Below are 12,534 nucleotides of genomic sequence, written 5' to 3'. Positions count from 1 at the left end.
AAAAGAAGATCATATTATATTCGTTTCATTTAATATATTGACATATACCCACAAATATAACTATATTATGTACTGTATTATAATATATATATAAAAAATATTATTTAATTTTTTATTCTATTTTATATATATAGAAAATATTTTTTGTAATATGTGTATAATTTAAATGTATGTGTATATGTACCAACACAGAACTATATTTTATTGTACTGTATTCTAAAATATAAATAATAATATAAAATGTATGTATAGTATATTCATATTTTAAAATAGTTCTAAACTTTATATTTTAATTGATATTTTTTTTGTAATTATATCATAGTTACATATTTGTTTAGTTATTATTTATTTATTTTATTGCAGTATAATAAAGTACAATGTGTGTCCAACTATTCGATATATATATATATATATATATATATATATATATATATACGATATATAATGTATGTATGTATGTATGTGTGTGTGTGTGTGTGTGTGTTAATGACAGACATTAGCGTATACAAATAAATGTTGCTTTTAACTGACACAATTATTAGTAATTTCCCCACTTGATTTTGACTGTGGAATGAACGTGTTATGTTACATTCGCCGTCCCTTCAACCTGAAATTGTCATAAGTTGAGAACAAATCATCCGAACTTTGGACAGGGTCGGAGGGGGCAGCCATGGCCTGTGAAGCGCCCATGTCAGGGATGTAGAAGAAGTCATGATCAGCTAGGTGCTCTGCCTCATCATACGCTCTTTGATTAGCCTTGATGACCTCCTCCGGTTCTTCATACATGCCACCGACAATCCACTCAGCTCTGGCTTGGAAGTCCTCTGGATCTGCATAAATAGCTTCTGCACTGATGTCCTGTAATGTGTCATTAATTGCTAATTGCTGAATGGAAGCACCCAACCAGCCACTCAGATCTTCCTCAGCTGTCGTCTCTTCATGCGCACCCTCTTCCCAGTGGATCTCGAAATCAGACAACTGCGAAATGTCAGCATCCGTCTTGAAATAGTCTTGGAAAGACGCAGACTGCTTGAGAGCTGTTCTCAAGTTTTGCCAGTGCATTTTAGGGTCTGTAGGGGAAGTGGTTTTCAGCTGAGCTTTTGACACTGTGGCATAAACGGGTTCCTGATTCTCAAGGTCCGTGTCGATGTTCACCACTTGACTTTCACTTTGTGGCTCAATTGCATTCAGAGAAAAGCTCCTCCGAAAGGGTTTGAACATTTTTGATGAATGCTTAGGCGCTCTCTGCGTTTTACCTTCAGGTAAAAATTCAGATGCTTGACTAGCGTACGGTTCATCTGTGGCCGCGGTTTCTTGCACTATACTTTGTTCTACACAGTCAGGGCTGATTGGTTTTGCTGTGGAGGGTTTGGGTAGATTCTGGATGGCTGCACTGACAACATTGAACAGTCTTTCAGCCTGATGGGTTGCAAACTCGAAATCCCCCTCGCCAGACTCGCATCTGCGACCAGCCTCAAAGGAAAACGACAGCTAATGGAGAGGAAAGAGAAGGGGAAGTTCTGAAAGCTATTTTCAGGGCAGAGATGTTTGTCCACAATCACTCAAGCAATAAAAAAGACAGGCTGTTTATTTCCCACGAGAAAAGGCATGCAAATGAAATTCAGCGTATTCAAAAGAGGAAACCTCACACGTGCTTCAAGATGACATGAATACTTAACCTACAAAGAATTAAGGTCAAGATGAAGAAAAAGGACAAATCTTAAAAGAATCTTTATTCAAGGTGGTTTTAGATGGTTTTGAAATTAGATTTTCAATAAACTTTTATTTGAATAAACTTATAATGTCATGTGGTGTAAAGTAATTTTAAAAACTTATCCTTGTCAAGAAAGGCCAAATTATCTGATAGTTTAAGTGCTCAACAAAACTTATTTTTATGTTATATATGAGATAAAACAGTAAAATGTTGTTATTATTTCAAATAATAATTTCGTTTGAAAAAAAAAGAAAAGTCATTTATTCCTGTGATGGCAATCTGAATGATCAGCAGCCTTCACACTTCTTCATACGATCATGTATCACATATTTCGGAAGTCATTCTAATATGATGACCAGGCTGATTCATTTACAAAACATTATTTGAAATAGAAGCTTTTGTAGCTTTGTTTGCATGTCTTTACATTTTTATAATTTTAATGCTCACTTGGTTATTAATTAATGTATTTTTTAATTAAAAAATATATAGGACAAAAAAGGCCCCAGCTTACCATGTCTTGTCCAAACTTCCTTACATAAGAGTATGGCCATTTGAATAGCACTTTCTTAGTTTTAACGTCCTTCAGGAACAAGCAGTCCGGCAGGGGAGTGAGGAAATATTCCCCATACAGACTGCACCGAACAGCAGCCTCTGTGGCCACTGCCATTACCAGATAATCTCGAACTGCAAGACAAAAAAAAAAGCACAACATGAAATCAGAATAAGGTGAACACCTTGTGCTATGTGAACAATTCATACGAGTTTGGAACATCATTAAGGGTGAGTAAATTCCTTTAGGACAAGCTGTTTCTTGAAATATTTGCATCCACTCCCACAATTTAAAATTCTGAACTTTCTGTAAGAGTGCAAGAACAATGTAGCTGAATCAATTTTTATTTGTTTATTTTTTCACTGAAACTTAGACTTGCAGGGAACACAACCTATTGCTTTTCCTCAGGAAATATCTTTGAAATTCAAAATTGGATGTCCACAGAAGCAGGAAGAAGCCAGAGAATGCAGCCCTGTCTAAGTTTTGTTGTTCCTTCGGTTGATGTTCACGGCTGTCATTTTCTGAGCCTCTTCCTCCTCGCTCTACATGTTCCAGGATGAAACAAGCTCTCAGACTGCGGGCTTGTTGCCCTGTGAGGCCTCACCCACGACCGTGAATGTCAAATGCACTTGTTTTTCCTGTTCGCTCTCGTTTGCAGCGCTGCTCAGTTCTCATGCTGTCTGAAGATACAGAAGACACAAGTGTGAAGCACAACCCTGTTAACCTGGATGACTCACCGGACACATGCTGTAGTTAGAGTCAGACTTAAAGCTTCTGATTTACCTGGATGATGAACAAGAGTCCTTTAATTTTGCACTTTTGTATATCTCTTTCATTTGATATTTTAGTAACACTTCTCTGTTAAGATAAATTATCATTCACTTATAGCTGTGCTTAAGGACTCATATCTTCCTTTGAATAAATAATCATTCAGGTATTTATGCACATGAGTTTGCTTTTACCCCTGTTATAATGCTATTGAATTATATGTATGATTTGAGTTAGTAGGATTTTTTTAATGGAAATTTAATTTAAAACAGGTTTAAGCAAAAATTATAAACACATATGCATGCAAAAAGATAGTATTTATGGCTTAAATGCATATGTGCATCACCACAAATTTGGAATTATGCAGTGAGATGCCGTGAGAAAGCATGACAGACGCAACAGATGCATCATCTGTTTGATGCACCATTACTTTTATGCGTTCATTTATGGTAAATTGACTCCCGGTGCCCATCTTGATTTCAAGGGCGTCTGATGAGATCTAGAGAGTGTTAATCAGCCTCTAATTGTTGGGTCACTGATTAAAAAGAGTCTTAACGACCCCGGTTCATCAGCGCATTGCGCAGATCACAGGAGACGATACATTAATTAGCCATGAATTTTGTGCGCTGGCGTAATTGTGCATATGTTTATTTGTACATTTCCTAAGTCTCATCTGTTTACTAATTTCAAACAATGCATGTTAAAAAACATTCTCTGTCACTAATCGGTTGTCTGTTTGTGTTCTTGGCTTTTAACCCACAGCCGTGTCAAATGCACAGTTAACCACAGCAGAACCAGCGGTATTATTAGAGACCACCACAAGGCCAGTGTGAAGTTCACCTCAATGTCAAACTGCAGCACATGCATAACTAAGTTTCAGGTACTGCACAGCAGATTCAGTGGATAAGTCGGGGGCTTCTCTGAAAGAAAAGGCACGGTACATGCAATCCCAGCTGTGAGCTGCCGATTCTGTCTTGACTCTCCAAAAACAGATCAGAGCAAAAAAATACCACTTCCTTCCTATCTGGCCCATGGGTGTTCACACCGAGCATCTATCGGCTAAAAATAACTACAGGAACTACAATACTTGGGTTGCTGACCCAAAATCTATCTTAAAAAAAAAATAAAAAATCTGTCTTCCTGGTGTCAGTTTTGCTAAGTGAAGAATAGTGTACTACCACAGTCTTACTATTGCAGTGCAGTATGAAAATGTGAACAGTATGCAGAGTTTCTGTATGCACGGAGCTCTCCGATAAACTACTACATCTGTCTAAATGTGTGGACTGAGAGCATGACATGAAACACTGCATCCCAAAATGCAGTGCGTCTGGCTTGCATTTTCAAGGGGTCATGAAGTGGAAGCTATATCAAAATTGTACCTTTTATCTCAGTCATTGTTTGAAATATATTTTATATTATGCACTATTTCTTGCATGCATACTATTTCTATATAATTGTATAATATAATATTGGCCCTTACATAATATAAATAATAAATATTCTATCATTTATAATATCGCTCATATTTATTTTAGATTAATATATCTCTTATGTCAGACTGCATTAATTTGATTAAAATGCATTAACATTGTGAAATATTACTATAATTTTAAAAATGTAATTTATCCCAGTGACGCAAATCAATGTCATAATCTGAATCCTGCAGTCTTCAAAACCAGTTACATAAACACTTAAAAACGTTCAAAGACAAGTCAGATAAATCATTGCTGCTGTTTAATGTAAACATGAAGACAGATGGAGAAAACGCCTCTCTGATTACGAGGATTTCACTTCCTCATGGAGGCGAATTGAACGTTTAGTTTCCACCTGCTCCAGCTTTTGACTTTGATGTTGAGCTTCCATACAAAACATCCTACAGCACTTACGACCTAGTGACTTGAAACATTCTCACTCATCTAATCAAATCTATCAGGGGGTGGTTGCAATCCAATTATCCCTAAACTGCTGCAAGCCTGACCTCTAAGCATCTTTAAACTTACCAGCACACCAAAGCTTTGAATTGAAGAGACCAGCAGCTAGACTGTGAAGAACTAGATTGTGATTTTTTACTATACAAAGATCTCTTAATTTGTATGTTTTTTATGAATAAGAGCCATTTGGTGAAATATACATTGGAGAAAATGATATGTAAGGGACATTAAGAGACCATTCAAAGTATGGTGATGAACATAATCACTTCACGTTCTGCCAAGAATTAAAAGCTATTTGCTCAGTCCTCATATATATAAATATAAATACAAATGTAAAATTTTGGGGTCTCTAAGACTTCTTGACTTCTTTATATATATTAAATTTACAATTTAAAATGTAAATAAAAAATGCATGCATTTAGCTGACGCTTTTATCCAAAATGACTTACAGTGCATTCACGCTATAAATTTTTACCTATCATGTGTTCCAGGGAATCGAACCCCCAACCTTGCGCTTGATAAGGCAAATGCTCTACATATATATAAATTAAATATATATAATTTTTTTTGTGTGTGTATTATACTTTAAATTATCATTTATTTCTGTGGTGCAAAGCTGAACTTTTATGATCATTATCACATGATCCTTTAGAAATCATTCTAATATGATGATTCATTATCAAAGTTGGAAACAGTTCTGCTGCTTAATATTTTTTCAGAACATGTGATGCTTTTTTAGGATACTTTGATGAATAAAAAGTAAAAAAAAAAAAGAAGCTATGTTTTTAAAATATAAATATTTTTAAATAAAATCAATACTTTTATTCAGCAAGGATGTGTTAAATTGATAAAAAGTGATAGTAAAGAAAATATATTATTAGAATTTTTATTTTTAATAAATGCAGTTCTTTTTAACCTTTTATTCATTAAATATATTAGACAGCAGAACTGTTTCCAATACTCATAATAAATCAGAATATTATAATGATTTCTAAATGATCATGTGATAGGCTGGATGTTTCATGTGACACTGAAGGCTGGAGTAATGATGCTGAAAATTCAGCTTTGCATCACAGGAATACATTATTTTTTTTAAGTATATTCAAATAGAAAACTATTATTTTAAGTTGTTTAATAATATTTCACAATATTACTGTTTTTCCTGTATTTTTGATCAAATAAATGTAAGCTTGATGAGCAGAATAAACTTCTTTCAAAAACATAAAAAATAGTAATGTTTCCAAACTTTTGGTCTGTACTGTATATATATATATATATATATATATATATATATATATATATATATATATATATATATATATATATATATATATATATATATATATATATATATATATATATATATATATATATATATATATATATATATATATATATATATATATATATATATATATATATATATATATATATATATATATATATATATATATATATATATATATATATATACATATACACATATACACATATACATATATATATATATATATATATGAAGAGTTCAGATGCAAAAACCTCTAAATGCCATCTGAAATTTTCATCTAAAATTAGGGTTTTTATCAAGCGCCTAGCTTAGGTTGAGTCATTGTACTTTAATGGCAATGTGCAGGTCCTTTTCCAGGCTATTAAAGTGAAATAAGTGAACATAAATATAGGAGCCTGAAAAAATTCCTAATTTTAGATGAAAATTTCAGATGGCATTTAGAGGCTTTTGCATCTGAACTCTTCATATATATATATATATATACTCCTTTTTTGGTTCTTGTTTGTCAATGGAGAAGTCAATATCTAAAGAACTGTCATTGCATGGCATTTAAGAAAATGAGGATGTGTCACCCCTCCTCCCCTCCTCAGATGAAAATAGAAACGTCTTGACGTTCATGAAGTACTGATTTACTGTCAGACAAGTTTCATCCTCCACCCTTCCCCACTCTTTCACTCGCTCTCCTCTCCTTTATGTCATAATGTCTCTCTGCATGTGCTACTCTAAAGACTTGCACAACGGAACCAACACAAAGCTTTTATGACAGTCTGTGAGCTTTCACCCAAAGTGATAAAACGGAAGTTAGAGCTATTTTTTGGCCAGCTGCTCTTTCGGCACAAAATGAAGTCAGATGTAAGACAGTCACATCCAATTGTGACATTTTGAACAACATCATTTAAAACTTATTAAAGCTATTTTTTATGCAAATGTGAGTGGTGCTTGCCTGTGCTAAATTCACAGCCACTTTGTGGGTGGTTTCTAGGTCATTGTTCTTTTGTATTTCACAAGCTGGTTGTTTTCTGATTCATGTGAAAAAAACTATTAATGATGTTCTAATTACAAAATATTTCCCAGGACCCTCTTTCAAAGCAATTCTATAAGATTCCAGTTCCAGTGGCTTTTCATTCTTGTCTGGAATAAGTTGCACACTATAACCTTAGTAGAAGTGCACTGTTGTCAGTAATGCAATGACCAATATATATCTTAAGCTAGATAAAAAGGACGAAGCCGGAAGTCAATAAGAAGTGGCCTCAGGTGAATCTGAGGACAGCTTGCATCCCTCTGCTTCATTTCATTTGTCGTCTCCCCTGAATGAGTTCTCTCTATACATACACCTGAAAATACTGTCCCCTCTTTCCTGTCCTTTAATGGAATCAAGGTTGGCCACCTGTGGCCCAAATGGGCAATATGACTCAAGCCTGAGGTTTCGCTTGAAAAAGAGGCTGTTCGTCCTTGCAATAGGACAAACTAAAATAGCATCCCTACTCTCCTCTCTGTCCCTCCCATATCACTAATATTACCTGTTAGGGTGAGATGCATTAGAGCGTTACCCGACATATAAAATATCAATTCAATTAAATTCAATTCAAGTTTTTAAAATACAAATCATTGCAATGCAACTTTACAGAAAAGTTTCTACAATATTTAGTAGCTTATAAGTGGTCATCAGTTTAGGTGCATGACAGGAATTTTCAGAAAAATTTATGCAAGACATTATTAACAGCAATTCTAATGTGATTGCATAGTAAGTAGCGATATTTGTTAGTTCTGTATGTGGTTTCAAATATTATACTAAAAGGGTAATTGTGTTGTAATAAATTAATTACATAATAATCAATAATATAAGTATGCAAGTGTGTGTATGTGCATATATATATATATATATATATATATATATATATATATATGTGTGTGTGTGTGTGTGTGTGTGTGTGTGTGTGTGTGTGTGTTAGTGTGTGTGTGTGTGTATGTGCATATATATATATATACATGTGTGTGTGTGTGTGTGTGTGTTAGTGTGTGTGTGTGTGTGTGTGTGTGTGTGTGTGTATATATATATATATATGTATATATATATATACTTACTACACTTTTTAAAATTATCTTTAAATAAATAAAATCTGAAAAAATATAATAATACGAGGTGACCATTTATTAATTTTAATTTAAATAAATAAATAAAGTGATATAAAAATAGATACATTCTGAAAGCAGCTCCAATATTAAAATAAAATTAAATAAGATAATAAGATAAAATATAGACTAACATGTCTGTATAATTATCTACAATTTATTATTCTTTCTGCATGAAAGTGTTAAACAGATATAATGACGAAAAAGCATGTTTACCCTTGGGTTTGCAGTTTTTTGGGGTCTTAATAATGCTTGTGCAACCCAATCCGCAATGGTAAACATAGATTAATTTTAATTATCATAATTTTATAGTCATTTATAACTTATATTTAGGTTGCTTGCATTTTTTTACTGCCTTACCGTTCTCTGCTGTGTCATAAAGTGAGTTTTCCTGCATTTCTTTGGTGTGGGAACTGCTCACAGGGTCAGAATAGATGCAGCTCTCTCTCTCTAATCTTTGTTCAGCCTCGGTGTCCTGAAAGGCATTCAGTGATTTTAAAGTGTGACATCTGTACCTGAACATGTTAATTATGTATTATGAGCAATTAGCAAAACGCTAATCATCATTATGCGCTGTGATGTGATGAGATTCAACCTACAGGGAACGCCTGCTCGCACAGACTCTCGATCCAGCCCTTCAGCTCTGAGTGTTGGGCTGCGAACACGTAAAGTTTGTCTGAGGTCTCAAGATAAAAGGCGGCGCAGTCTTTGGGGCAGTCAGCCATCTCTCTTTCTGATATCTGGATGCATTCTCGAAGCCGGATCACCTGTTTGTAGTCAGGTTTGCGTTTGCTGGAGCCCTGTTTGAAGGAGGACTGTTTGTTCTCGTACAGCTCCAGCCGTGACACGCTGCGCCTGCCCTCCGCCACCAGCACGCACCACACCTTCCTCCACCTCTGAAGAGCACACATGCACATCATAGTCTGAAATATGCTCGCTTTGTGCTATTTGAATACATGTACTTTGAACATGTCGTTCCATTGCATAGCAAATATCAAACCAACAGTGTTTATAAAAATATAAAAAAAGAAGAAAGAAACCTTAAAAGCACAAAGACACTTTCAAGCAAAACATAAAAAATGTATTATTAAAATTTAATGATAAAACAATAAACGTACTGATCAAAAGTTAGTGATAGTCATACAGTGCTTTGGCTACCAATTGTGGTCCATTACAAAAATTATAATTAGTAATACAATCTTGATTACTCATTTTAAGTAATGTATTCTAACTACTTTTGGATCAATTTTAGTCAATAATAATGTCAATGTGATATATAGCTAACTTTGCTAAAATAACTTAAATGTAATATTAATGGCACTCAAATTTTGAATATTGGGTTCAGCAACTCTTTAAAAAAATATTTGTATCATCTTTTAACATTCTATAGGCCTAATGATATAATATATAATACTGTATAGTGTCATATGGTTAGTTGCTTTATTATATTAGCCAATATTTTTATCTAAACTAGACTGTATTATTTCAAAACCTGAAGTAAAAACAGAATGGTCTGACTTTAGCTTTTTGAAATTTGGCTACACAAAACATAACAAACAGCAGATGGCCTGAATGAAAATGTAAGTTCACTCTCTGTCAGCAGGTGGCGCTTAAGGAACAGCAGTGATGCATTGTTTCCTTGATCACCGTTGTAAACGCAATGCATTATACCAAGGCAAGACGAAAGGAAAAAGCTGTCGCATTGTGAACAGTGAGTTTGCTCTGCCTGCTAATTATACGCAATTTTTTTTTATTTTTAGTTTAACGCGAAGAGGAAGAGCTAAGGTTGGCTATCATATTCACAACTGCTGCTTCTGTCTCTTTCTTTCTTGACAAGAATTGTGTTTATTCAGAAGCAGAAAGTCTTTACGACCACAATAAATGCGCACTCCAACTTCACCCCACACCAGGCGCGAGACAAACGATCACAGGAATGGTACAGGTGACGAGAGTGCTTCAGTAGAACAACAGGGAACTGCGGTCAGATGAGATCCTGCCAGGCCATATGTCAGTAAAAACAAATATTCCTGTCCTGTCAGCACGTAGCACGTGCTCTTCCATTGCACACACAAATGCAGTGGCGGCACTGTTCCCTATAGAATTTCATATTAAAGTGAAAATGAAACTACGAGCATGCAATGGCATCAATTATGTCATGAAGTCACCAAAAAGGTGATTAAACTGCATGCATGTAAGTATTTGTTATGTATATAAGAGTCACATTATAGTCTCTGAGATGCATTGGTTTTCAAAACTGTCCTGGAGCAGCCCAGCACATGGTCTACCTCATCAAACACACTCGATTCAACTCGTCAGCTCATTAGTAGAGACTTTAAGACCTGAAGTGGGTCAGAAAATGTAAAGAGCGTGAAAAAATGTGATGCGTGACAGATCCACGTCATGTTCAGCCACGGCAACTCTTAAAGCAGCCAAAATAACCTAAAAACCCAGCTGCTGTGATGTCTGTTCATCAAAGAGCAAAAGAATAAAGAGGAAATCAATAGGTTTTGTAGCTTTAAGGGTTCATTTAGAATTTAGTGTTTGATAACTTTAATTTCTGGTAATTTCTGTATTTTACTTGCTGAAAGGCACAGGTGCCTAAATATGTCATTTATATGATTTATGTGAGAAATTGCTTTAAGTTTAGTTAAATTAGTCTAATAAATGTTGAAAATGAAAGCTCTCAATTTTAATCTAATGTTAAATGGCTATAGTTAATGGTTAAATATTAGAGAGCAAAAAACAGTTTCATACAGACTCAGTGGTATCACTGAAACTCCCTTTAATCATAAAACAGAATTTTTAAACATAATATATATATATATATATATATATATATATGCATTCTATGATGAATATATATATATATATAGTATTTATACATATATATATATATATATATATATATATATATATATATATATATATATATATATATATATATATATATATATACATTCTGATCTTTGTCATTCCACTGGGTGTGAAAATGCATTTATTTCTTCAGTTTAACTTTCAAAAATAATCACACTGCTTATAAAGCTCTGAGAAGGACACTGAGTCTCACCTTGCCGAAGCGTTGCTGATGAATATAAAGCATCCCTTTTCTCCTGATGTCTTCCGCCATGGTTCTTCAGCTGGCCTTTGTCTTGTTTTTCTCTCCTTCCCTCTCTCTCTCTCTCTCTCTAGGTTTCCTTAATTCCCGTTTGCTTTAAACTGTTAGAATGACTATGAGAGGCATTGCTGTCAATGGCGGACTGACCTTATACATTGTCAGTCTTACTTCCTGGCTAAGATGAAGTCTAAATCAGTCACTTGGAGAAGTCAGATGAGTGGGCGTGTGTCTGTAATGCTGTGGTATGGTTGATTTCCTACTCTATTCTTCCTGTTTGACACTATTTACGGCTGAAGACTGTATATCTCCTGTGAATGTGTGAATACTTTAAACCTCCTACTAGCACCTCATTAGAATCAATCAGATGGTCATTGGACAATGTCACTTTTACTCATATCTCACAGCTTCTTAAATGGTATACAAAGTTGTTGCATTGTTACAAATGTCAGTCCAAATGATCTGCCGAGCATTCAAGTTTTCTAGGAATGGTAACTGATCAGAGGTATTTGTGCAAAATGTGCATTTGTTGCTTTGTCACCTATAAAGCAGTGTGACCTGAGGAAACTGATCAGTGGATGTCAAATGAACATGATGTTTCTTATCTCAGGCCTGTGTTCTGGTGGTGTATCTAGAGTGCCCCTCTGTGTCCAGTGGGGGCTACTACAGCACATTCACAAACATCACCTACAGGTCCACATTAAGAAGAGCAGCTGCTGCTAATAAAACATTATTCTTTAGAACCACCTATTTCTTAGTCTTTCAATACAAATAAAAAGAAATGTCCATTTTTAAGCCTAAAAACTAAATTGATATAGTTGGAAAAGGGTCAAAAGGCCAGAGCTAAAACACTGCAAATGTCATCTTTAGTTGTGTGACGTCCTGCTGTCATCTGGCCAATCAGCAGAAGCTGACTGAAAGTGTCCTGTGGTGTCACATGCTAAATTCTATTTTATTTTTATATGCGCCATTTTCATTTTAGCTTTTCAAATATTTCTGTATAGCTTTAGCTAATGTTTTTATTTTATTTCATTTTTA

The 12,534-nt window shown here is 34.4% G+C and overlaps 1 protein-coding gene across 1 annotated transcript; it reads right to left on the bottom strand.

The window, feature by feature from the left end:
* Positions 1-450: 450 nt before the first annotated feature.
* LOC128021308 (docking protein 3) lies at positions 451-11,696 on the bottom strand. Its single transcript, XM_052608423.1, has 5 exons — positions 11,452-11,696; positions 8,984-9,280; positions 8,745-8,859; positions 2,226-2,398; positions 451-1,491 (listed from the first exon to the last, which is right to left on the bottom strand). The coding sequence occupies exons 1-5, from the start codon at positions 11,509-11,511 to the stop codon at positions 586-588; spliced, it is 1,551 nt and encodes a 516-aa protein (XP_052464383.1). The 5' UTR covers positions 11,512-11,696; the 3' UTR covers positions 451-585.
* Between the last annotated feature and the right edge of the window lie 838 nt (positions 11,697-12,534).

The sequence above is a fragment of the Carassius gibelio genome, chromosome A10, assembly GCF_023724105.1.
Source record: "Carassius gibelio isolate Cgi1373 ecotype wild population from Czech Republic chromosome A10, carGib1.2-hapl.c, whole genome shotgun sequence".
Lineage (NCBI taxonomy): Eukaryota > Metazoa > Chordata > Actinopteri > Cypriniformes > Cyprinidae > Carassius > Carassius gibelio.
This window is presented reverse-complemented; position numbering and strand designations above follow the sequence as displayed.

Bases quoted from the DNA above. Each gene is read 5' to 3' on its own strand.
- LOC128021308 (XM_052608423.1), bottom strand. From the start codon at position 11,511: ATGGCGGAAGACATCAGGAGAAAAGGGATGCTTTATATTCATCAGCAA. The intron at 9,281-11,451 runs GTGAGACTCAGT...TGTGCTCTTCAG, and splicing joins ATCAGCAACGCTTCGGCAAG to AGGTGGAGGAAGGTGTGGTG. The intron at 1,492-2,225 runs GTAAGCTGGGGC...CCTCTCCATTAG, and splicing joins GGAAGTTTGGACAAGACATG to CTGTCGTTTTCCTTTGAGGC.